This window comes from Neophocaena asiaeorientalis, unplaced genomic scaffold (assembly GCF_003031525.2).
Source record: "Neophocaena asiaeorientalis asiaeorientalis breed wild unplaced genomic scaffold, Neophocaena_asiaeorientalis_V1.1 scaffold212, whole genome shotgun sequence".
In the NCBI taxonomy this organism is placed as follows: domain Eukaryota; kingdom Metazoa; phylum Chordata; class Mammalia; order Artiodactyla; family Phocoenidae; genus Neophocaena; species Neophocaena asiaeorientalis.
The window spans coordinates 6,189,880-6,216,997 of record NW_020174046.1 but is presented as its reverse complement, the minus strand read 5'-3'; the positions used below and the strand labels follow the sequence as shown (position 1 = coordinate 6,216,997).

The 27,118-nt window shown below is 37.9% G+C and overlaps 1 protein-coding gene across 7 annotated transcripts in view; it reads left to right on the top strand.

Moving 5' to 3' along the window:
* Positions 1 to 1,331: 1,331 nt before the first annotated feature.
* The window catches only part of MYCBP2 (MYC binding protein 2), a 271,756-nt gene continuing 245,969 nt past the window's right edge, over positions 1,332 to 27,118 (top strand). For all 7 annotated transcript variants that reach the window (XM_024753921.1, XM_024753923.1, XM_024753924.1 and 4 more), the window contains exon 1: positions 1,332 to 1,934. In XM_024753921.1, the coding sequence (XP_024609689.1) occupies positions 1,633 to 1,934 (302 nt within the window). In that variant the 5' untranslated portion in view covers positions 1,332 to 1,632. The remainder of the gene's footprint in view (positions 1,935 to 27,118) is intronic.

Here is a 27,118-nt window from a genome sequence, read left to right as displayed (position 1 = left end):
AGCTTATAAGATAGTTGGGGAAACAAGTTTCCTTGTCTTCAAAAAAGACAACTTTTTAAAATAAAAATGACATCCATTTATTATTCAGAGCCCCAGATAAATGCACTCCTTCAGCACTCTCTCCCCGCAAAAACTAGAATTAGTTTAATTTACTTCCCCACTCCTTGTTTGTACTTCTCTAAACAGTAAACAGGGCTTGATTTTTTTTTTCCCCTAAAGCAGGACATTTAAAGAGGCTTAAGAGCCAGTAAGTATATAAAGGATATAGCACTGGGATGATAGGACTTAAAAATGATTTTGCCAGGACTATTGGGCAAACTCTTCAAATTCAGAATCAAAAGGATAAAACTTAATAGGAATCAGGGTGCACTGGCGCATACATTTCTACGGCATTTACTTAGAAGGAGCTGGTAGAATAGCTTGGAACAGGGGACTCAGCAAATATTACATTTTTAAGCATAACAGTGATAAGATCTTTGATAGATATGGCATTTTCAGATGTTACACAGTCAGTCACAACTAGTTTCAGGTCATATTCAAGAATTATCTTTAGTAATGTAAGTCAGGGAGTAAAAAGATAAGCCATGAAGTGACCACTGTGAAGAGATAAGAGTGCCCTCTTAGGGTGAGCGTGGAGTCAAAAAAAAAAAAAGAATATTTAAGAAAAGTACTGTTGCATTAAGGTTTAGCGCTGACATAAACGTTACAAACAAGAATTTTGGAATGCCTCTGACTTGTGAATACTCTCATACCTGGGAATTCTACTTTCACAGAAAAAAAAAAAAAGAATGCGCTAAATTACTCCCTGTCTTTCGTAAGTAAAAACTATTTTAAACAGACTTAAATCCTAATGATAAAAATTCCAAACTAAGATCGCCAAAGGGACTTCTAATTCGCCGGGCTCCTCTGCCTAGAATTCTGAGTTCAACCAGCGCCATTCACAGTACATCTTCCGCTGGCAGCACACACTTTGGGGAACGGTAGCAGGAGTGCGTACCGTCAACCTCTGGCGGTGGGCACGGGGGCCTCTATCTTTCAGGTCCCAGTTCTCACACCTGGAGGGAACCCAGTACCTGAAGCCGACTGGCTGTAGCTGACAGCCTCCCCAGCACTTTCCTTACTCTTCCTCAAGTTGCTAGTAAAACCCGGAGAAGCGGCCTTCTTTCTGATCCGGCCCGACTCTCAGGCCTCACGCCCAGAGGCCTGAGGCAGAGGGAGTGGTAGCGGAGAGGGGGTGGGGAGGGAGCGGGGCCGAAGTGACTGAGCATGTGCGAGGAGGGGCGCATGCCCAGTGCGGCCGGCAGCTTCCCATTGCGGGTGGCTCAGGCGGTGGCAGCGGTGGTGGCGGCGGCGGCGGCGGCGGCGGCGGCAGCGGCAGCGGCAGCAGCGGCGGCACCGCCTCCTCCTCATACTCCCGGGGTGGCGAGGTTAGATGAGCGGCCCCAGTAGTGGTGAGGGCAGCGCGGGGGGGAGGAGGAAAAGAAGGAGGAGGAGGAGGTCTCTGTCTTTGTAGTCTCCCTGCTGCGGAGCGAGAGGCCGCCGCCGGAGCCGTCGTCGTTGGAAAAGGGCTGTGTGTGCGCGCGCGTGTCTGCCTGCCCGTCCCGCGGGGACGAGGCGGCGGCGGCTGCAAGGATGATGATGTGCGCAGCGACTGCCTCTCCCGCCGCCGCCTCTTCGGGGGCCGGTGGGGACGGATTCTTCCCTGCCGCCACCATCTCTTCTTCCCCGGCGCCGGGGGCGCTGTTCATGCCGGTTTCCGAGGGCTCCTTGGCGGCCACGGGGCTGGGGCTCGGGCTGCCGGCCGCGGACTCCCGGGGTCACTACCAGCTGCTGCTGTCAGGCCGGGCGCTGGCCGACCGCTACCGGAGGATTTACACAGCTGCGCTCAGTGACAGGGACCAGGGGGGTAGCTGCGCTGGACACCCGGCCTCCAGGTGCGTCTCCGGGTGCCCTTCGTTGCGCCACATGCTGCATGTGCGCCCGTGTGTGTGTGTCTGTCTGTCTACATACGTATTTACTGAGCTGTCTTTCAGCAAGCGCTTGATGCTAGGTGGTAGAATCACTTATTGAGATAGGAGGGTGCGGTGGCGGCAGTTTCTGTTCTAAGTGTGTGTAACTGTCTTTGTAGGGGGCAAGAGAGGGTGGGAGGGGAGCTTGTGATGCTAGAAATGGTGGTGGTGCGGGTCGGTTATGACACGTGTATGTGTATTGTTGAAGGAGGAGGGATGAGCAGAGGGTAATGCACCAAGAGAATTTGCAAGAGCGATGAGGGAAGTGTTGTTCCCAGTGTCTCTGCCGCAATGGTATTTGCACGTATTTCTCATAACCCCTCCCCCCACCCCTTCATGACATTCCATCCTCACCTCTCCGCCTACCTTAAAAAAAAATCTGCCTTTCACTGAGGGGGGTGATGGTATCCGTTAAGGATAATGTCATATATATAGGATGAGTTTTAGATAATCAGCCTGTAGGATAAGGCATGGGGTTTCAATTTAAGAGATTTATGCGAAAGGGATGCAGTTGGAGGTTTAGGTGGCTGTGAAAGCTGTCTGATACAGATTTTTAGAGCTGTACTTTGATAAGTGGACCTTTTGGTCCTCTAGAGATGTGGTTGCAGCAGTGCTTGTGTTCTGTTGTCCCATCGGCCATTTCCCTTCATCTTCTGTTCTATTTCCTCTGCCACTTTTCGGCTTTAGAGTGCAGGAGGGTGGTTTATGGGGAAAAGGGGAAACCTGAAGAACTTCAAAGTATGACAGCTGGTGTAGTGATCAACTGACACCAACTGGAAAATTTGAGTAGCTCCTAGATCTCTTCCTAGGCTTGGTGCACCTTCAGCTCCCGCGATGGAGGAGATGTTAAACCACTTTCATTTTCTTAAAATGTGGGTGTCTTTTTGCTTAAGGCTCTCCTGTTGTTTTCCTTTCCATGCTCTTACATGCCACATACCTTGAAGGATGGTGACTGACTTGTTTCACCAGCTTACCTTTGGCAGTGGTAATTGGGAGTTGGCTTCATCTTTTTTTTTTCTCACACCTTCTTGCAATACATAGGGAAAGCATAGTAAGATTTTGTCAAATAAGTTACAGTTTACTGTATTTATTGAATATGTAGTTTGTTCGGTAATAACCAGATGCCGTTTTCTCTCATTATGAGAGGGGCTAGGCTGTGAGTCAGGTATTTGTGGTTGACCAGTATGTACTGTGGCTCTTATCCACTGCAGAGAGTTGTAAAGATGGAGCTTTCTTCACACGTTTTTTGGGTAAACCACTCTTCTCGTGTGTATAATTGTTTACAGGATTGGAACTTGAATAGTTTTATCATACTGATATAAATGTGTGTAACTAACTACCCTTTGCTATGTAAACTGAAGGCCACAATGGCACGTCTGTTTCTTGCTGATGCTTTTGAAAATAGCACAAAAATCTCAATAGACTGTTTGCTCTAATGATTAGGTATAATTTGGAGCTGTGAGTCTGTATATTATGGCACCATAGGTACATCTTTACAAACTCCTCTCAAAGAATTTGAATTTATTTTGTATGTTGTTTCCAGACTTATGCAATAATTTGTGACTGGTATGTTCCCTGTTTTAACTCTGTACTACTATACTTGTGTAATAATACAGTTTCTGTGTATTTAGAACTGTATAAACAGTTTTAGACAAAATTCATATAGATTAACCACATATATAAAGTCTATGAATGATTTTTAGTCTTTGGTCAATTTTTGTACAAGCTGTCAATTAAAATTAGTGAAGAATTAATTCAAGTACTGTATTTCAAGAAGTACTAATGGAAACGAGCCTTAAGTTGTGTGATATTGCCTTCTAGTGCTTGTTCAGAACATGATTGTTTATTATACTTCACATTATTTTTTCTAAGTTTGGCCTGCAGCTATTCTTTATTGAGGGTTTGCTTAAGAATTCAGTCACATTTCTTATTAACTATGAATGGGGAAATTGGAGCTGGGATTTCGGTTCTGACTGAATGATGTAACTATTTGTATGGGGCACTAGTTGAGTTAGAGGAGAAGATGAAATGTTTCAGAGACAGAGAATGGAGCAAGAATAGAGGGTGAAATTCTAGTGAGAATCAAGTTTAAAGCTGTGAGAGAAAGGAGACAGTGAAGGAAGCTGAAAAAAGATTTAAAAAATTAAGAAGAGAACTGTGGGACAGTGGCACCTCCGGTCCTAAGAAAGTGGATTGAAAGTCCTCGACAGGGATAGATGTTGAAGAAAGTGAGAACACTTTCCAGGTCGCTGATGACTTTTGAGGAAGTGGTCAAGATTCTGTGGAAGAGAGATGTGGCTGCGGAGTCAATGGGATATTTTGGGGTAATGGGGAGATGGTTGAGGGAAGGATATTTGAGTATGGGAGGGTGGGTGGGAAACATTCAGTAAGTGGAGAAGGAGAAATTAAAGAAGTTAGAGAGAGGCTAAATGATGGTGAGAAGTCTAAGGGAGATCTCGGGGACAGGTTTAACATGACAGGTGGAGAGGTTAGCCACTAAAAAAAACGTTAGGAGCTAGTCATCCTTTAATGTAGAAGGGGAGGGTAAATCTAAAGACTAGGAGTTTATTAAGAACTGTATCCTATTCGTTTTGGTAATCCCAGTGTCTAGCACAATTTTTGGCATCTGTTCTGTAAATATCCAGTGCCTACTGTGTGCCAGGCACTGTTTTAGGTGCTGAAGCTGTAACAGTGAGCAGGATAGACTAGGTCTCTACTCTGTTTGGAACTTCCACTCCAATGGGGAGAAATAAGCAACTGATCATTTCAGGTAGTGATAAGTAACCAGGAAGGAAATGAACCCAGTTGCACGTGATAGATGATTTGTAGTTGGCCGGGGCTGGGGGTGTATTTTAGGTAGGGTGGTCAGGATGGGTCTCTTTGTGAGTTGGCACTTAAGTTGAGTCATAATGATTAGAAGGCAGAACTAGAAGAATGGTGTTCTAGGAAAATATAGTCTCTGACGCAGAAACAAGGTTGTGTTCAAGGAATGAAAACAAGGCGAGTGAGTTATCAGTCAGTGTTGAATAAATTAATTACTGTGGATTATATTTTAGGTGTAGGTAGAGAAGTTAAGGGATGGCAGCCTAATGGTGTCAGTGACTTTGATGGCCTTGCAGTGAATGCCTGGATTCTGAAGCTGGACTGGTTTTAGATCCTGGCTTTGCCACTTTTTAGCTGTGTGACCTTGGGTGCATTACATAACTCCTATACCTCAGTTTTTTGCTTAAAAAATATTTTTGAGATATAATTGGCATATACCATTCTATCAGTTGTAGGTGTACAACATAACCATTCCATATTTTGAGAAATGACTACCACATAAAGTCAAGTTAACATCCATCATCACACATAGTTGAAAGTTTTTTTTTCTTGAGGTGAGAGCTTTTGAGATCTACTCTCTTAGCAACTTTCAAATATACAGTCTAGTATTATTAACTATAGTCACCATGCTGTACATTACATCCGCATGACTTATTTATTTTATAACTGGAAGTTTTTCTTTGTACCTTTCAACTCCCTTTGCCCATTTTGCCCATCTCCCACCCCCTGCGTCTGGCAAACATGAATCTCTCCTCTGTATCTATAAGTTCAGTTTTGTGTTTTGTTTTTTTTTTTTTTTAGATTTCACTTATAAGTGAGATCATATGGTATATGTGTCTTTCTCTGTCTGACTTATTTCACTTACCATAATGCCCTCAAGATCCATTCTTGGTGTTGCAAATGGCAAGATTTCCCTCTTTTTTATGGCTGAATAATATCCCATTTATTATATATATCACACCTTCTTTATTCATCCATCAGTGGACATTTAGGTGGCTTCTTGGGTATTGTAAATAATGCTGCAGTGAGCATAGGGGTGCAGATATCTTTTCAAGTTAGTGTTTTCATTTCCTTTGAGTATATTCTCAGAAGTGAAATTGCTGGATCATATGGTAGTTCTATTTTTAATTTTTTGAAGATCCTCCCTATTGTTTTCCGTAGTGGCTGCATCAATTTACATTCCCACCAACAGTGCGTAAGAGTTCCCTTTTCTCCATATCCTTGCCAGTACTTCTTATTTCTTGTCTTTTTGATAATAGTCATTCTAACAGTGTAAAGTGATATTTCATTGTAGTTTTGATTTGCATTTTCCTAGTGATTAGTGATGTTGAGCATCTTTTCATGTACCTGTTGGCCATTCATGTATCTTTTTTTGGAAAAATGTTTATTCAGAGCCTGTTTCCATTTTCTGAATTGGATTGTTTGTGTTCTTTTGTTTGTTTTTTGTTGATTTTTGATATTGAGGTGTGTGAGTTCTTAATTTTAGATACTGACTCCTTACCAGTAGTATATGGTTTGCGAGTATTTTCTCCCATTTGGTAGGTTGCCTTTTCATTTTTGTTGCTTTCCTTTGCTGTGCAGAAGCTTTTTAGTTTGATGTAGTCCCACTTGTTTTGTTTTGCTTTTCTTTATGCCTCAGTTTTCTTCTATGTAGAATGGGAATAATAATAATAATGAGGATTGTATTGTAGATTGAATGAATCTGTATATGTAAAGTGCTTGGCACATTAAGTGCTAATAAATATTAATTAATGATTACTGAGAGTGAAGGGGCAGATGGAGTTTGGGGACTTAAAGAGAAGGCAGAGATCATGTCTTATTCTTTTATGTTTTGGTCTCAATGACTGTGTTGAATGTGGGAATAACTATTTCATTTATTCAGTGACTGAATAAATATATTTTTGTAGGAATGAATCAGTCAAAGTTGGAACATTTGCTTGAGGAAAGGGATTGTTAGGAAATGAATAAAAGAATGTTTGATCAGTTCTTAGTGGGAATGGTAGTACAGCATTGATTGCATTTGGGAAGAACCATAGCATGGTGGCTAAATCTGCTCTGGAGTCAGACCATCTTAGTATTTCAGTTCTGCTTTTTTCTGTCTTAAAATGGGTAAGTTAATTAGCATTTCCATGTCTGTTTCTTTACTTGTATCCTTATAGGGCTATTGAAAGGACATTGTGTCTGAACATTGTTAAGTGCTCATTAAGTGTTAGCTGCTGTTGGTGGTGGTCATGGTATTACTATTACTACTACTACTGTTATTATTATTAAAATCACATATTTAAAATTCCAGTCAGCATGATGTTGTAAGCTTTTCCACTCAGAAGAGAAATGAAAAAACTGCTAGTTGATTCAAGGTTGAAGTGTGCCTGGAGGTCTAAGAAAAAAAGAAAGTGAAGGTTTTTGGTGACAAAGATTGAACATATGGTAAAAAGGAAAGTGATGCCAGGAGGGAACTGATAGACTGGGAGATAAAGACAGTCAGGGTATCTGGGCTGAAGTGGTAGAAGAACAGCGTTAGTGGAAACAATAGAGGGGACTGTGGTTAAAATGGGAAATGGCTTTTCTTCTCCAAGCTAAACCCACTTACTTCCTTCAGCTTCTTTATCTCTTTCTTGTTAGAAATGCTATTTGAGCCCATCCTTCAGATGCATGGAATTTCGGTTAGAAGAGGTTAATCCATCAAAGATTCCGGGATTAATACTTGGTGCTAACCATTGGCACTATAAAGATTTGTAAGACAGTTTCTACGTTGAGTTTATTGTCTGGATGGGTGTGAAAGGTACAAAGGCAGGTACTTACAAAAGTGTTAAATCAAATGACTAAGAAAGCATAGCCTATTGTGACCAAGGGATGGCATTCTGAGCTGGTACAAAAGCATGAGCAAGAGGTGAGAAAGCACAGTTTGTGTGTAGGTAATGGTAAGAATTCTGTTAGAGCTAGAATGTAGGTGTTATGAGGGAGAACAATGGGAATTCAGTCTGGAAGTGGAGGCTTTGGTCAGAGGGTATGGCAGCTTGAACTGCCAGGTAAGAGTTAGATTTTATTCAGGAGACACTGATGGTTTTGAGCTATGAAGAGGCATTATTGTAGGAGTGTTTTAGTAAGTGATATAGGATCGAATCAGTATATTTGTGGATAGGTAGTAATTTGCTTCATATAGCTGTTACATCTATGGAATCCTATATAAACACATTTTAAGGCAAAAATTGCTCTGTTGGCATATTAGCAAGTAGAAATATGAAATGAATTCGTTTCTTAGATCAAGATAAAAGAAGATCTTGCCTTTGGGCTAAAAAAGAAATTAAAAATGTTAATTTAAAAATAGTTTTGCATTTTAAAAAATCGTCAGAATAGTCTCACTTTTTCATTCAAGAATAGATTAAATATTCAGGTTTTGGGGGGAGGGGACAGGTTAATCAAGGTTTAATTTACATATAATAAAATTCACCCTTTTTAAGTGTCCATTTGAAGAGTCTCCGAACCATCACAGTCAAGTATAGAATATTTCCATCATTCTAAAAAGTTTCTTTAGTTAATGCCCTTTTCCTACCCCTAGCCACTGGCCACCACAGACCAGTTTTCTGTCACTAATATTTTACCTTTTCTAGAATGTCTTATAAAACTAGCTCCTTAAGGACAGGACCCCAGATACTGTTCCCCTTTATGTCATCTATCCCCATATTTCCTGTAAATGGAAGCTAGGCTTTAAAGCTTCAATAGGTTTCGGTTAAACATTTTTTGGCAAGAATATTTTGTATATAATGCTGAGTACTGCACATTACATCCCATCCAGAGGTTTTCAGGTTGTCTCATTGTTTAATAATGCTCAGTCTAGTTACTTGAATTACTTGGATGAGATGGTACCCACTAGGTCTCCTTTCTGTAAATGTATGCTTCTTCCATTTGCATTAGGCAGGTAATCATGGGTAATAACTTCGGCACACTGTGAATATCTTCCACCTAACGGTTTTAGCATCTTTTGATAATCCTTGACTGAGTCAATAATTTCATTAGGGGCTTCAAAATGATGATTTTTATATTTCTGTTAAAATAGAATTTAGTAGCTGTTGCTCTTTTGCAAAGAAGAGTTTTCCCTTATCAACTGGTGGTAAACTTAGTTCCTCCTAAGAAAGCAGGGTAAATGATTCATTTTCTCCCCTCATTAGCCCATTTGGTATAATAGTCTAGCAGTGGTGTGGTGGTTTCTCTAGTTCATCACCCATGTCCTTCCATTCAGTTACAAGTTCCCCTAGCCACTGAGAATATTGGCAGCTAAAACTGATTGCAACTGAGTCTCTCCAGGCATTGCTGTGAGCCAACAGACCTGCTTTCCTCAAAGTCTTGCATTTTCTTCAGGATCAGCCTGCATCCAATGCCTATTCTGTGTGGGGGTGTGAATGCCTGGCCCTTTTGCCCTAAGGTAGGACAACTTTGAAGATCCATCGCAACTCCAGAGCTCCCCATGGATTGGCTGAGGCCTTCCTGTGACTGCATTTCAATTCAACTGCTTCCTCTGTTTAGTCTCACTTCCTTTACTCTCCCACAGGCGTTGATTTGGAGGGCATTCCCCAGTACTTCGATTGTGCAGATCTTCATTTCAGAGCCTTTTTTCTTCCAAGACAGTTGTGGTATCAGCAGTGGTCTGAGGAAGTAGTCTTCAAAATGGAATTTTGGAGCTAGATTATCTGCTGGCTGGCTAGCAGTAAGGACCCCGCTACTGGTGTAGATGGAGCACTGATACTGATAACCCTTTGCATGCACTGTAGCTGTGCACCTGTTAAAACTTTCAGTGGTGGCAAATTGGAATGGCATTCCTGTAGAAGAAAAAGTATTTGTGGGTACAGTATCTTAGGCTTTTGAGACATTTAGGGAAGTTATTAATTATATGGACGGTGTAGTCAGATGGCTGTTTGGTGAGTGACATAGGTTGGAGAAAGACAATGAAAGCCTGAAGGTAATTGGGGCAAAATGAGAAAGTTAGGTAATTTCTTTCTTTGGTATCATGTAAAGAAACTCATCTTCTGCAGTAGGAGGAAAGAAAAACTAAGGATTAGGCCCAAGATTTAACAAGGGTAGCAGAGCTCCAGGGCAGGTTGATTTCTCAGCAAGTCTGCTAAGCCAGTGTGTCTGTCCTCTGGTTAGGAAGGAATGAGACCCTGGCTTTTAAGATGGGACGTCTGAGTTGATGCACTGGAAAACCTTGAAACCCCAAATTCCTCTGAACCCTCTGAGCCTACAGAAGTGACCTTCTTCTCCTGTCTAGAGGGTAGTTACTTGAAGATTATGCTGCCCCTGCTACCCCCATCTATTCTCCTCTCCCTTGCTATCACCAAACCAATAACTAACTAGAGTTAAGTCACAACAAAGCCTACTGAGAGGTGCTGGGTCTGCTGAGGGAGGAGAGAGACTGCGGTGCACATATACGCACGCACGCGCGCACACACAGATTGATTCCCAGACTGCACTGAGGCACCCCCAAACACCCCAGCAGACACACAAGAATACCATGGGATATTTCAGAATTTTAAAGGAAACACAGAAATGTCTGTCACAAACTACTAACTTGAGGTAGTTCACGGTTTCTACATTAGATCCTGTTGCACTCCTTTAGATGATGTCATATCTTTTTTTTTTTTGCGGTACGCGGGCCTCTCACTGTTGTGGCCTCTCCCATTGCGGAGCACAGGCTCCGGACGCGCAGGCTCAGCGGCCATGGCTCACGGGTCCAGCCGCTCCGCGGCACGTGGGATCTTCCCGGACCGGGTCACAAACCCGTGTCCCCTGCATCGGCAGGCGGACTCTCAACCACTGCGCCACCAGGGAAGCCCATGATGATGTCATATCTTTTTAAAGTTGAATTTTTGGTTGTTGCTGTGATACAACAAAGCACTGCACAGAAATCAGTGTGGAAGAGAAGAGGAGGGTGACATGTTTAATCTGCACAAGTTTGAGAAGTTGTGCAGTACTCAGAATGTACAGTGTCCTGTTATTAAGTAATTGTGGTTAAGGTGAGATATAAATATTTTTCTTTAAGTTTATGTGTATTAATTTTTCAAATGGCTACTAAGTTGTTAGAATGTAAATTCTTATTAATTATTTGGATCTCATTACATAATAAGCTCTACTGTTACGTTATTCCATTTGGCCTACAAGGGTTATGGAAAAATTACTGATGATGGCTATGCAAGGGCCCAGTAATGGATTTATGTTCATCAATGCTGATCTAGCAACTGAACTGATGAATGTCCAGCCTGACAATAGCAGAGACTAACTTTCCTTCAAGGATACCAACCAGTCCTTGTGCCTTGGAAAGGACCGTGATTCATTTTGACTGGATTTGATGCATATTCTGTGTTATGAGTTTCCCTTTGCAACTTGCCGGGGCTCCGTCAGTGCCCATATTTGGGGGCTTACAAGAGTGATCCATCAGCACAGGGTGCCACATAATGTCATTTCAGAGTAAGGGACCCACTTTATAGCAAATGAATCCCACAGATCCATTTGTCCTGTTGTGCACCATAACTGCCCAGAAGCTGCTGACCTGATAGATAGTAAGACAGTCTTTTTTTTTTTTTTTGCGGTACACGGGCCTCTCACTGTTGTGGCCTCTCCCGTTGCGGAACACAGGCTCTGGACGCGCAGGCTCAGCGGCCATGGCTCACGGGCCCAGCCGCTCCGCGGCATGTGGGATCCTCCCAGACCGGGGCACGAACCCGTGTCCCCTGCATCGGCAGGCGGACTTTCAACCACTGCGCCACCAGGGAAGCCCCCCTAAGACAGTCTTTTGATGGCACAACTGATGATGAGCGTAAGGTCCTATCCTTCAGTGTTCCTAGTAGGAAGAACACATGGAAATTGGGATGCCTCCACTTAGCATCACTGTCAGTGATCCACTGGGGACTTTATGCTTCCCATCTCTGTAGCTCTGAGCACTGGGGGTTAAAAGGTCCTGGTTCTCCGAAGGGAAACATTTTCAACAGAGACACTGTAAGAGTCCTGTTATACTTTAAGACACTGCTACTGGTGGGATTTGGTGCTTCTTTTCCAAGATAAGGAGTCACCATTTTGACAGGGCTAATGTACCTGATCATCTGAAGGAGGTAGGGCTGCTGTTATGCAACGGAACATGGAGTTTGGCACACAGGTGATATACTGGGTGTCTATTGGTACTTTCTTTTCCAACTTGAATGGTAAATGGACATGAGAAAGGCCTGATGGCCACCTCACAGGATCAGCCAACTGGACCAGGAGAAATTCTAGCCAAAGATGAAGGGAATCCAGAATGACTAGCAGATAAGAGGTTGTGACTATAAGTTTTGACCTTGAAACCATCTGAAACCAGTGGTGGAGGCTGTAGTTTGTCCTACTTTACTTCCTCTGGAAAGTTTCTCCAGGAAATGAGACTAACCAGAATTCTGCAGGAACATTGTCCAGAATTTATTTGAAGCAAGTAAATGCTAGTAGTATAATAGGTGACCTGTAGTGAATGCTGTGGATTAATTTTAACTGTTTTATAGATTCTCTGGGATGTTCTGTAAAATCATATCATCATTCTTTCTGATCTCCAGATACCTCTGTGCTCCCCCAACCTTTATTCCAATGACAAGAACCTTTCTACTTCTGTTCAGTGTTGAATAGAAGTGGTGAAAGTTGCATCCTTCCTTGTTCCTAATGTGAGGGAGAAACAATGACAAAGTAATCTCTTGTCTTTCACTATTAGCTGTAGATATTTTGATGGCCTTTGCCAATTTGAGGAAGTTCTTTACTATTCCTATTTTGCTTATGGTTTTTATCATAAATGTGTATTGAATTTTGTCAAATGCTTTTTCTGCATTTATCAATATGATCATATATTAAGAGAATAAAAGGAAAAATTAAATTAATTAATTTTGAATGGTAAGTCAACCTTGCATTCCTGGGATAAAACCTCATATGTGATGTATTGTTGACTTTGATTTGCTTTTATTTGTTAAGAATTTTGGGGTTTATATTCACGAAGGATATTGGTCTATAATCTTTTTTTTGGTAATGTCTTTGTCAGGTTTTGGTATTACAGTTATCCTTGTTTCAGAAAACCAGTTGGTTAGTAATCTTCTCTGCATTTTTAAAAAGTTTGCATGAGATTGGTCTTATTTCTTCTTCAATATTTGACAGAACTCACTAGGGGTACCATCTGGTCCTAGAATTTTCTTTGGGGGAGGCTTTTGACAGATTCATTTTCTTTAATAGATACAGGGATATTCAGATTTTTTTGTTATTTCTCATGTGAATTTCAGTAACTTTTTTTTTGAGAAATTTGTCCTTTCATTTAAATTGTTGAAATTTTTGGCATAAAGTTGTTCATAGCATTCTTTTTATTATTCTCTAATGTCTGTGGGGGTCTGTGGGGATAATCCTTTTTTCATTCTTCATGTTTGTGTTTTCTCTTTTTTCCTTGATTAGCTAGAAGTTTGTCATTTTTGTTTATAAGTTCAAAGAATCAACTTTTGGCATTACTGATTTTCTCTAATATTGGTTTATTTTCTATTTCATTGACTTTCCTCTTATTATAATTTACTTCTTTTTTACTTTGCTCTGTTTTTTCTTTTTTAGTTTTTTAAGATGGAATCTTAGGTCATTGATTTTAGATTTTTCTTGTCTTCTAATATAGGTATTTAAAGTGATGGATTTTCATCTAAGCACTTCTTTAGTTGTATCCCACAAATTTTTATATTCAGTATATTCTTTGTCATTTAACTTAAAATATTTTCTAATTTTCTTTGTAATTTCCTCTTTGATTCATGCCTTGCTTAGAATTATTTTATTTAACCCTCATATATTTGATTTTTTAATGTATATTATTATTACTTTCCAATGGACGTTTTGTATAATTTCAGTCTTTTAAAATTTATTGAGATACGCATTATCTCCCAGGATATGGTCTACATTCGTGATTAGACCATGTGCACTTGAAAAGAATATGTGTTCTGCCATTTTTGCATGTAGAGTTCTATTAATGTCATGTAGTTAAAGTTGCTTGATAGTGTTGTTCGGCTCTTTTATGTCTACACTCATTTTTTGTCTAGTTCTATCAGTTGCTGAAAAGGGGTATTAAAAATATCCCATTGTAACTGTGGATTTGTCTTTGTCCCTGTAATTTTGTCAGTTTTAGCTTCATATATTTGGGGCTTTGCTATTATGTACATGTATTTGTATAACTGTTAAAACCTCCTGATAAATTATTCTTTTATTTCATTATGATACATGTTTCTTTATCTCCAGTAAGACTCTTTGTCTTGAAATTACTTTATCTGATATTAAAATAGCCTGTTCAGACTTCTTAGGCTTACTGTTTGCCTGGTAAATTTATTTCTGTCCATTTACTTTTGATCTATCTATGTTTTTTTTTTTTTTTTTTTTTTTAATTCTATTCTGTCAGTCTTTACCTTTTATTTGGAGAGTTTAGACCATTAATATTTAATGTAATTAATTATTGATATAGTTGACTTTAGGTCTACCATTTTATTGTCTTCTCTTTCCCTCTTTGTTTTTCATTCCTCTCTTACTCCTTTTCTACCTTCTCTTTAGATTATTCTTTAGTATTCCGTTTTAATGTAGCTATTGGACTTTTTGGCTATATCTTTTTGTATTAATTTTTAATGCCCTAGGGATTACAATATAGATAACCTACCCTTTCACAACCTACTTAGAGTTACTATTGTACTGCTTCACTTAAAATAGAGAAACCTTACAAACGCACAGATGATTTTTTTTCCCCTCTGCTACATCCCACTCCCTCCTTTATGTTACAGCTCTTATGTATGTTATGGCTGCACACTTTGAAAACCTCACTATGCAGTATTATAATTTTTGCTGTCAACAGTCATACATATTTTAAAGAAATTAAAGGAAAAAAATATGTTTACCTGTATATTTATTATTTCTGTTATTCTTCCTTCATTCCTGAAGATGCTACATTTCCTTTCAGGTTAAAGGACTTACTTTAGCATTTCTTATAAACTAGTCTACTAGGGATAAACTCTCTTTTTTTTTCCTTCCTCTGAGAATGTCTTTATTTTGCTTTCATTTTTAAAGGATGTTTTAGGGGAACATAGACTTCTGAGTAAAAGCTTATTTCCTTTTAGCATTTTCATGATGTTGTTCCACTGTCTTTTCACCATTATGATTTCTGATGACAAACCTGTGGTAATTCAAATTTTATTTCCCTTTATGTAGTATGTCATTTTTCTTTATCTGCTTTCAAGAATTTTTTTGTTTTTGTTCTTCAGCAGTTAGATTTGTTGTATCTAGTCTTTATTTTCTTTGAGTTTCTCCTCTTTGCAAAATGCTCAGCTTCTTGAATCTATAAATTTGTCTTTTACCAAATTTGGGATGCTTTCTGCCATTGTTTCTTAAAATATTCTGCTCTAGTTTCTGTCTTTTTCCCCGCTAAGATTCCAATGACAAAACTTTTGAGATTGTCCCACAAGTCTCTGACTGTTTTTTCTATTGTCAATTTGTTTCCTCTTTGTTCTTCAGGTTGGATAATTTTTATTGATCCATTTTCAAGTTCACAGACTCTTTTCTCTCTCATCTTCATTCATTTATTGAGCTGATCCAGGTGAATTTTATTTCACATACTGCATTGTTCAGTTTTTAAATTTACATTTGGCTCATTTTTTAAATAATTTCTCTTTGTCTTCTGAGAATTTTTTCCTGTTCAGTTCAACTGTGTTTGCCTTTACTTCATGGAGCATATTTATAATAGTTGCTTTAAGGTACTGTTGGATAATTATAACATGTGGATCATTTCAGGGTTGGCATCTGTTAATTGTTTCTTCCCTTGAAATTTATCACATTTTCTTTTTGCATTGCGAACGTTTTGGATTGTATCTTGTACATTATGAGTGTTTGTTTTGAAAACTCTGGGTCTTACCATAATTCTCTGGAGTGTTGATCTTTGTTTCTTTTAGCCGACTCTCAACCCGTTTAGCTTCAGATTGCAAATTTGGTCTTGCCTTTTGTGGGTGGTGGTTTTTAATTCTCAGAGACTTTGCTATGTTGGTATGGGTTTGTCTCATACCTGTGCAGCTCCAGAGCAAGCCTAAGACTTACGTGGGCTTATAGGCAGGATTAGAGAATCCCTTTCTCCAATCTTTCTCCCTTCCAGGATTTTCTCCACATTCTCCAGCATGCAGGAGCCCCTTTCCCCAATTCCTGTGGCCAGAAAGATAGGGTTTCTCTTGGAGTTTTAACTTCTGTGTTGCTTCTCTCTGTATGCAGTGATTGCTTCCTGGCTTTAGAGCAAAGCTGTTACAGAAAGGAGAAGAAAATAGCCAAGCCGGGAAGCTCACTATCCTGTGGGTCATTTTTCCAAGTTTGACTCCCCTCCACAATATGCTTTTGTTTCCTTTTGCATCGGCTCAAATAATTTTTTTCTTTCTTTCTTTCTTTCTTTTTTTTTTTTTTTTTTTTTTTTTTTTTGTATTTTGCCCAAAGTTTATAGTTGTAAACAGTGTGAAAGATAGACTGTATTTGGTTTATGCCACCATACTGGAATCAAAATTCCTTCTCTGGTTGCTTTTAAGATTTTTCTCTTTATTTTTGATTTTTAGCAATTTGACCATGCTCTTCCTAAATATGTTTTTTCTTAGTGTGTGTTTATCATGTGTTTGGTGTTCATTGAACTCCTTAGATATGTGTGATATAATTTTTGTTTAATTTCACACATTATGCCTTTACTTCCTCCAATATTATTTCAAACCTAGTCTCTCTCATTTCCTTCTGGGAATCCACTTATACACACATGAGGCTGCTTGATGTTGTCCCATGTTTGAAGGGTCAGCAAACTTGTTCTGTAATGGGCCAGATAGTAAATACTTTAGGCTTTGCAGGCTCTCTAGTCTCCCTTGCAATTATTGCAACTCTGTTACAGCTTGAAAGCAGCCATAGGTAATATTTAAACAAATGAGCATGACTGTGTTCTAGTATAATTGTATTACAAAAATAGGTGGCAGGCTAGATTTGGACTGCAGGCCATAGTTTGCTGACTCCTGACGTGTAGACAGTAATAGTTGCTGGAGCTACGTTGTGAATATAGAGGTAAAATCAAAGAAGTGTAAAACACAGATATTGGCAATAACTAAAATGTGGGTGAACTGGACAAATTAGAATAAGGGTGTAGGAGAAGAGACTGAAAGATATGTTAGGACTGTATTACTATGTTCCTGTATTGCTTTATTTGACGACAGAAGTGATAGAGTTAAACTCTCAATTTATAAAAATGTCTATAGCAGTGCTATAAGGGATGAAAAGACATAGATCCCCAAAGCAGGGGTTCCTTTAAAGAAGCAATTGTAGTAGTTCTGACAAGTGATAATAAAACCTGAGAGAAGGCAATGGGAATAGATGAAATAGAACAGATCTGAGAGACATTTTGGTGTTAGAAAGATGATGAAAGAATGACAGGTATAGCAAGTGACTAGATGCCAAATACAGAAATAATAATGCCTTTCCTCTAGGTATTAAGGGAGGGAGGAAGAGCTAGTTTCTCAGGAGGCCATTTTTGACACCTTTCTCTCTACATTTTCTTTGTCGGTTACTTCAGTCAGTCCTCAGATTTCAGTAATTACCTAATTGTTTTGGACTTCTTGGTCTGTGGTTTGTAGCTAAAACCTTTCTCTTGGTCTCCTGACCTGTATTTTGAAAAGTCTCCTGCTAGGAGTCTCTCAATCCTGTCTCAAATATATTATGTACAATATATTCAGAGGCTCCTCATGAGCACTTACATACTGACTCTTTTCCTATAGGTCAGCTAAACAGAAGTCTGAGACATCATCTTGAAGTTGGCATTAAGAGATGATAATGACCTATCACTCTCTCACCCCCACCTCCTTTTTTCAGAAGGCTGAGAAAGTCACATTCAGTGGGAAAGTGAATTGAGGTTAGACGGAGAAGGGAGTACAGCATTTAGAAATTAGTGTTTAGAGGGAAAGAAGGAAGATGGTAGCTTGAGGAAGGGGACAAAGAATTAATCTGTCTTTTGGATAAGAGACACTGTAGCAGATGTTCTTAGTGTCCTAGCCGTATTTCTTTGGCTTTCATCTCGATATTGTCTACTTACATTTATGAATTTCTGCCTGAGAACTTTCTTACTGGCCATAGAGACATGCTTGGCCTGTGTGCAGGGCAAGCCAGAAATGCCAGGGAGTTAATGCTGTCAGAAAGGCTTTCAGCCACTGATGGATGGGGACGTGGTGGATAAATACCTCGTTTTCACATCTCTTCTTTGGGATAACTGAGCTGTGTTCTATACCATCCATTAGAGTTCTCCAGTAGGATCACACTCTGGTTGCCCATCAGGGTAACTGGCTTAATAATACACTCTTTCTTGACTGCCTTCCCTTCCCTATTTCACTTCTGATTTCCCCTATCAGTGTTTTTCCTGGATCACCTCTCAAACAACTACTTGTTCTTGAATCCTTAAATCATGTCTGCTTTTGGGGAAACCCAAACCACAGTAGACACTTTAGCATGGTAATAAAAAGAATAAAATTTGTTTAGCACTTATTAATAGTAAGCATAACTGTAAGTGCCTCATAATCTAATGGGATAAGTCCTATTTTACAGGTGAGCCGACTGAGGCACAGAGCAGTTGATTAACCTTCCCAAGATCACAGAGCTAATAAATGACAGAGCCTGCATTTGAACCTATGCCGTATGTCTCTAAATTCTGTCCTCGTAAGCTGGTAGGCTAAGGGAGAAGAGCAGGAATAATGAGCGAAAAAGAGAGAGTGAGGACAATTAATGGAGGTGGGTGAAAGGAAGGTAAAGGAAGTAGTACATTCTAAATGACGTCCCTTTCAGCAATTAAGTAGAGGGTTAGATTATGTGCTCTGAGCTAAATGGGTAGTGGTGGGATTTTGAAGTGGCTTGAGAGGTGGTAGATTTTCATGGTGGATGTACCTTTATTGTCAGAGAACATAACTGGCTCTAGACCAGCATTCTGATGATGCTTGTGAACTCCCAGTAGCTATTATTAAGGTTGTTATAGCTTATTGAAAACAATGTAAGTTACCAATATAGAAATGAATATAAATTATGAACAGATAACTCTCATGAGAAGTAATATATGTGCTAAAGATTTAAGCGACAGGAAAAGGAAGAAAAAGGAGCTAATAAAGAAGACTGAGAAAGAATCATCATCAAGGGAGATGGAACACTAAAATAGAGGTTCTTCTAGAAGCTGAGGGTGGGGAGTATTTAAAGAAGGAGACTGTTTGATAGTACTCATATGTAGAAGAATATAAAGGATGAAGACTGAAGGTAAGGAATTCAGTAGGCAACAAGAAAGTTTGTGATGTTGAGAAGTCTCATACACTTGTAGGAGCTTGATGGTAGGGGATTGAAAAAGTTTGAGACAGTTGTTCCTCAAGAAGTTTAGTGATGAAGAGGGCGGAGGGATAGAGAATCATTTAAACTCTTTTTTTAAATTGGAGGAGGCCAGTGGGCCTCTAGGGTTAGAAGCCATAGAAGACAGAGATTAAAGAGTGAACAAAGAAAGGGTGTAAGTGGTTGAGCAAAATCCCAAGGATGGTGAATGAGTTGGGGTCCAGTGTATGGTAGGAAGGGTATACTTGGATACGGTAAGTGCTGTCTCTTTTGGGATGGAGGGACTTGAAGGAGGAGATTTAAGTTTTGGAAGAGGTCTCAGGGGCATATTTTCACCCTTTTTATCTTTCTCTCTGAATTCTAGTAATTTTTTCTGATCTCTTCAAATTCTCTCTTCACCGTGTCTAATGCTGTAAAGTCACCTACTGAGTCTTTAGTTGCAGTTATAGTTTTCATGTCTAGAAGTGGGATTTGATTCTTTTTCAGATGTGCTATATTCCCCATACCCTGCAGATATTTTAAAGCTAGTCTTTTTTTTTTTTCTGTAAAGTTGGTAAGCATAGTTGTGTCCGAAGCTTTTACATGGAGTCTGTTTGTCCTTCTGTTTTCTTTTTCCGCTAGTTCTCACTCATGGTGCCTTATATCTTTGTGTGCCTGGTTGTTTGACTGCTAACTCTCATTACCCTTCTGGTGGCTCTCTTAGTCCTAGGATAAGTGGACTGTCTTCAGAAAGTTTTATAGTTGCTCCATGGCTTGAGTTTTGCTTGGCCACCTAGGCTCTGTGTACCTAGATTATAAATCTGCATGAGGCATGGTCTAATAAAGTCATAACTTTTCAGTCTTTTCCTCCCCTCACTCTCTACTCCCAGTCTCTCCCCCACTCTCTTTTTCTTATGCTGCTCTGCCCACTGCCAAGGTAACTTCATTTATAGTCCTTACCACTCCCACACTCTCCCATTCCTATCCCCAACCTAAAGACTTCCAAATAAAATGAAGGGACTGAAGATATATAGGGAATTGTTTGCCTCTCTCCCAGATCAACTTGAACTGTTAAAATCTCTGTTCTTATTACTAATTATCAGCCTAGGTTAAGTAAATAAAAGTTTTCTACTTAGTAATCAGACTACTATCCCTCCCTAATTTATTCAGTGTTGCATGAACACAGTGAGAGTATCATTACATTAATTACACAGGAGAAACGTCTGGCTTCTATAGAAAAACTTCAGTTTACATATGGTGTTTTATAAATTAATTGATTTTTTTAAATTGGTCTTCTATTTACTGACCTTGATAATTTATTTATTAATTCTTTATTTGTGGATTATTTTGCATTTCCTATAAACATGGTTATGTTGTCTACAAATTAAAATGCTTTACTTTTTCCTTTTCAACCATTATGACTTTTGTTTCTTTTGCTTGACTTACTGACTTCCTGTGCAGTATTAAATAGAAATGGTGACAATGTAAGTTCTTGTGTTTTTTCCCATTCTTAGTGGAAGTATTTAATTTTTCATCATCGAGTATAATTAAGTATAATGTTAGCTGTAGGGTTTTTGTTGATAATCTTAATTAGATTAAGTAGCTTCCCTTCTTTTCCTACTTAATGAGGCATTTCATCACAAATGATTGTTGAGTTTTATAAAATAACATTTCTGCTTCTGTTGAAATAATAATATTTTTCCGCTTATTCCTCTTATTCAGAATAAGGGGAAACATTTAAAAAATAAATTTTGCATTTTATTTATTATCCTTTTTATATGTTGATGGACACTGAAATCATTTTTAGGTCAATGGCTTTTTTTCTTCATAATTTTTGTATTGAGATATGAAATTCACATACCATAAAATAGACCTTTTCAAAGTATATCATTCAATTATTTTTAATATATTCACAACTTTGTGCAACCAGAACATTTTTATTCACTCCCCAAATAAATCCCATATCCTCTTGTAGTCACTCTCCGTCTCCTTTCCGTCAGCCCCTAGCAACCAGTAATCAGCTTCCTGTTTCTATGGATTTGCCTATCTGGACATTTATATAAATGGAGTCATACCATCTGTGATCTTTTGTGGACTTTGCTTCTTTCACTTAGCATAATGTTTTCAAGTTTTATCCATATCGTAGCATGTGTCTACTGCATTCTTTTTTATGGCTGAATAATATTCTATTATATGGATGTGCCACACGTTGTTTAATCCATTCATCAGTTCATGAACATTTCGGTTGTTTCTACTTTTTGCCTATGTAGTATTTTTGTTTCTATGTTCATGGGAGATACTGGCCTGAAATTTTCTTATTTTGAAATATCCTTTTCAGACTTTGGTATCAGAATTATGCTAACCTCACAAAATGAGTTGGGAAATGTTTCTTCTTTTTATAGTCTCTGGAAGAGTTTGTCTAAGACTGATATTGTTTGAAAGACTGTACCAGTGAATTCTTTTAAGTGTTTGAAGGAATTCTCTGGTAAAGCCATCTGAGTCTAGAGGGTTTTTTTTTTTTTGTGGGAAGGTTTTGACTAGGGATTCAATTTCTTTAACAGATATGACTACTCAGATATTGTGTTTTTTCCTTGTTTAGTGTCAAGAAGTTATATTTTTACAAGGAATTTGTCCTTTTATTTAAGTTGTGAAATGTATGGGCAGTGTCTGTAATTATGTCCCCTTTCTAATTTATTTCTCATATGGGTAACTTGTGGTTTTATTTTTTCCTGACCAATCTTTCTAGAGGTTTATTAGATTTATTAATCTTTTCAGAGAATCCGTTTTGACTCCTTGATTTCCTCTATTGAATGGGTGCTTCCTGTTTCATTGATATCTGCTCTTATTTTTATTTTTCTACTTTTATTTTTAAAATTTATTTTTTTATTTATTTGGCTGTGCCGGGTCTTAGTTGTGGCATGCGGGATCCTTAGTTGCGGCATGCAGGATCTTTAGTTGCAGCATGTGGACTCTACTTGCGGCATGCAAACTCTTAGTTGCGGCATGTGGGGTCTAGTTCCCTGACCAGGGATTGAACCTGGGCGCCTGCATTGGGAGCATGGAGTCTTAGCCACTGGACCATCAGGGAAGTCCCATCTCCTTCTACATTCTTTACATTGAATTTGCTCTCATCTTTCTAGCTAAAGTTGTAAGCCTACATCATTTACTTTCAAGCTTTCTTTTTTCATTGTATGCATTTGTATGCGGAAAGCTATATATTTCCTCAAAGTACTGCTTCAGTGACATGCCACAAGTTTTGATATGTCATATTTAATTTTTATTCCATTGAAAATATTTTCTAATTTCCATTGTAAGTCTCTATTATAGCTCTTTGACCCATAGGTTATTTAGAAATCTGTTTTTTTAGATTTTCAAACATTTGAGAATTTCTTAGTTTTTTTTCTGTTGTTGGTTTATAGTTTAATTTTTCTTTGATCATTGTCCTTGGAAACATGTTGAGCCTTGGTCTGTTGTCCAGCATATCATCTATTTTGGTAAATATTCTATCTGCCTTAAAAAAGAATGTGTATTCTGCAGTTGTTGGATGTAGTTTTCTATGTACGTCAGTTAGATCAAGTTGATTAATCATGTTTTTACATTTTCCTGCATCCATGCTGTTTTGTCCTCTACTTGTTGTATCAGTTAGATAGAAGTATGTTAAAATCTGATTTTTTTGACTGTGGATTTGTCTTTTCTTTTTTTACGTCTCTCAGTTTTGCTTTATATATGTTGAAGCTATGCTTTTGTTATTAGATTCATTCGCATTTAGGATTTTTGTGTCTTCCTATTGAATTGACCCTTTCAGCATTATGAAATGTTCTGCTTATCTCTAATAACACTTCTAGCCTTAAAAATTACTTTGTCAAATATTAATATAGCCACACCAGCTTTTTTTGGGAGGCCGGTGAGTGTGTACAAGATATATCTTCTGCAGTCCTTTTACTTTTAGTCTGTGTCCTTTCATTTAAAATTTTGACATAGCAATTTTTAAAGGAAGACCTTTCTTTGGTATTTCTTGTAGTGTTGGTATATTGACAAGGAATTGTGTCAACTTTTGTGGATCTAAAATTATCTCTATTTTTGTCTTCATTAAAAAAAATTTTTTTTTTGATGTGGACCATTTTTAAAGTCTTTATTGAATTTGTTACAATATTGCTTCTGTTTTTATGTTTTGGTTTTTTGGCTGCGAGGCATGTGGGATCTTAGCTCCCCGACCAGGGATCAAACCCTCACCCCCTGCATTGGAAGGCAAAGTCTTAACCACTGGACCGCCAGGGAAGGCCCTGTCTTCATTTTTAAAGGATATATTTGATAGATATATATAATTCTAGGTTGCTAATCCCCCCTATTCTCCACCCCTCAGCACTTTCAACACAAAGAACAGAAGGTATCAATCTTATTGTTTCTTCAAATATATCTTTTCTTCTCTGGCTGCTTTTAAAATTTTCTTTCTATCCTTTGTTTCAGCAATTTGACTGTGCCAAGCATCTGGTGTGCCTAGGTGTGGTTTTCTTTGCATTTTCCTGCTTGAGAGTTCCCTGAATTTCTTGAATCTCTGGGTTGACTTCTTTCCTTACTTTTGTAAAATTATCATCAATTATTTCCTCACCTGTTGCTTTTGTTCCGTTCTCATTTTCTCTCTCTTTCTGAGATTACAATTACATGAATATGAGACGATTTGACTGTGTCCTGCATGTTTCATACTCTCTTTTTTGTTCATCACATTATTTTCTCTGTGGGAGAGTTTGGATATTTTTTCTTGGCCTGTCTGCAAGTCAGTGAATTCTGTTTTCCTCTGGTCTATTCTGCTTATTAGAGTCTTTTGACAAGTTCTTAATTTCAGATATTGATTTTTCTGTTCCAGGAAATACACTTGGCTTTTAAAGAAATTTTTTTTTGTTGAAAATTACATCATTTCATCCATTTTGTTCAACTTTGCATCTATGTCAGGTCCTTGCCTCCTAATGTCAGTCTGGGTTATCTTGAGTCTGTCTGATTGTCTGGTTTTCTCTTGATTATCTGTCTATCACATTATTTTGCTTCTTTGGATGTCTCTTAATATGTTTACTTTATGCCTAACATTATGTGTAAAAGAACAGTTAATTTATTTCAGATGATATCTTCTTCCAGAAAGGTTTGTTCTTTATTGTGCTAGACAGATAGCGTGAGGTGTTGGCTACCTCAGTCCAAATCAGAGATAAAGTCGATTCCTCCATCTGCTGAGATTCTGTCTTCTAAAACTGGGCAACTATGGGAAATCGACCCTGCTCTTTTGGCCCAGCCTCCCTATCTTTCTTCAGTGCCCCACCACTAAGCAGATGTACTATTAGATGTCCTGGCCACATATTCGGAGCTTTTCTAGATTCCAGTCTGTCATTCCAGCCCATGCAGACATCTATAAAGCACCCGAGTTTTTGGTTTCCTTTAGTGAGCTCAATCCTCACTTGTACCCAAACTCTGCAAATGCCCTCATGCAAGAAAATGCCAGCGATCTCCGCTCAACTTGGAAGTGCTCTTCCATCTCTGGATTTTTACTTCATCCAATCCTCAGTTGCTTCCAGATCTTTCTATATTAGTCTAGTTTTTGAAGGAAAAACAATGGTTGCTTCTATCTGGTATCTTACTTTAGTAAAATAAAAGTGAAAGTCAGGAGTTTTTCTTGGCAGAAAGAAAGGCAGATAATTTTAAGGGTGCTTATTGATATAAGCATAGTGATATTCTGAATATTTTTATCTGTGTTGCATAACAATTTTTTTCCCTTCTGATATGAGCCTGTATATCAAAATATACTCTATGTCAAGGGTCAACAAACTATGGTCCACAGACCAAATCCGACTCAGTTCCCTTTTTTGTATGGCCTGTGAACTAAGAATGGTTCTTACATTTTAAAAATACATACATACATAAATAGCTATATAAATAAAAGGAGAAAAATATTTTGTGACACATGAAAATTGTATGAAATTCAAATTTCAATATCCAGAAATTACAATCGGATTGTAATACAGCCACATTCATCTATTTTTGTGTTGTCTATGGCTGCTTTCATGCTAACAGATGAGTAATTGCAACAGAGATCTTATGGCCCACAAAGTATAAAATATCTATTATCTGTCCCTTTATAGAAATAAATTTGCCTATTCCTGTCTTAGATCATAGACTCAGGAATTTTTCATTTCTCATTTTTAAGGGAAATTGAACAAAAGACTGAAACCCTCTTATTCCATAAGTTCTTTGAATTTTGAGTTATTTAAATACTAGCATTTTAGAGTTGGAAGGGACCTCAGAGATAATCTCTTTTATCTCTTTATTTTGCAAATGAAGAGACAGATTTAGAGTCAGAGAAGTTTTAAATTAAATTATGGCTAATTTTTGTTTTGTTAGAAAATAGACTCAGTAATAAGTTGATACAGAAACTAATGATCTATATCACAGAACAACTTGCAAAATTCATTTGTTCTTATTACAGAAGTATTTGGTTTTACTAAACAGTGGTAGCTATTAAGAGAATTTCTTCTTTGGAATTTTTAAAGTAAATATTTTAAAATAAATATTTAGAGCATGTTAATAACCTTTGCCTTTCATTACCACCCATAATTCTTTCAAATCTCATGGGTATGAGGTTTTTTTTTATGAGAAGACTAAAAATCTTATAGGACCAATTCCAGACATTCTTCATTAAGCTCCTATTGATTTAGGATTTAAAGTCCTAAATCATCAGAAATTCCACGGTGAAATTTTAATGTGTAAGACTTGTTTCTAGAGTTTTTCTTTTATCTCTCCATCCTCAGAAACCATGAAAAGTTTATTTAAGCTTAGTTCTGAAATGCAGTCATATAGTGGGATGTTATATTACTAAAAAATAGCATTTTTATTTTCTAATGTTGAATACAGATTTTCTACATATAATTTTTAGCTTATTACTAGCTCTTTTGGATAACTCTCTACTTCTAAAACAGCCAAATCAACAAAAAACACAGTAAAATCAATTTGTGGGGATTTGGGGAAAGCTGATTTTTCAGTTGATCTGTATGCAGGATTTGGTGGGTCCATATTCATTAAAATTGTGCCAAATTAAATTAATTTTAATTAAACTAATTAAATGCCAAATGCATAAAAAGAAATATTTTAGGAATATGTATAAAGTCATTTGAACTTTAAGAAGGTCTGTTAAACAAAACAGACAAAAGTATTATTATATGCTTTGGAAAATTTAAGTCCGTGATAAGTAGGCTTCAGGAAATTCATCTTAATTTATATTTATAAATTCTGTTTCTCGGAAGATTGGTTTTGAATGAACCTTCGTGCTTTTCTAAATTGTATAGAAAGGGCTAACCTTTTAGCATTTACATATTCCTTTTGCTCAAATAACTGATTTCACTTAAGTAAACTTTTAGTATAAAGGAAAGTTGGTTTCCTAAACCACACATGAAAAATACTCATTGCTTTTCATCAACTTGTTTATTCACCTGATATTTCTTGAACATCCATGATGTGTCAGGCACTGATGCAGGTGCTGAAAGGGAAAATGTTGAAATAAATATTTTTTGCTCATAGTTGAATATATTATGTGAGGAGGTATATCTGTTCATGTGTAGCATTTGATACTATTACTCTCTTTCTCTTTTCTTTTGTAGCATGCTATCTTGGGGAAATCCCATCTACATACATGATTTTCATTACCTCCTTTGCACCAAAATCTGAGTAAAATACTCCCATGGATAATTCCTTAATGGACATTTCTGGCTAGATATCCTTTATTTTATTTAATTTTATTTATTTATTTATTTATTTTACATCTTTATTGAAGAATAATTGCTTTACAATGGTGTGTTCGTTTCTGCTTTATAACAAAGTGAATCATTTATACATATACATATGTTCCCATATCTCTTCCCCCTTGTGTCTTCCTCCCTCCCACCCTCCCTATCCCA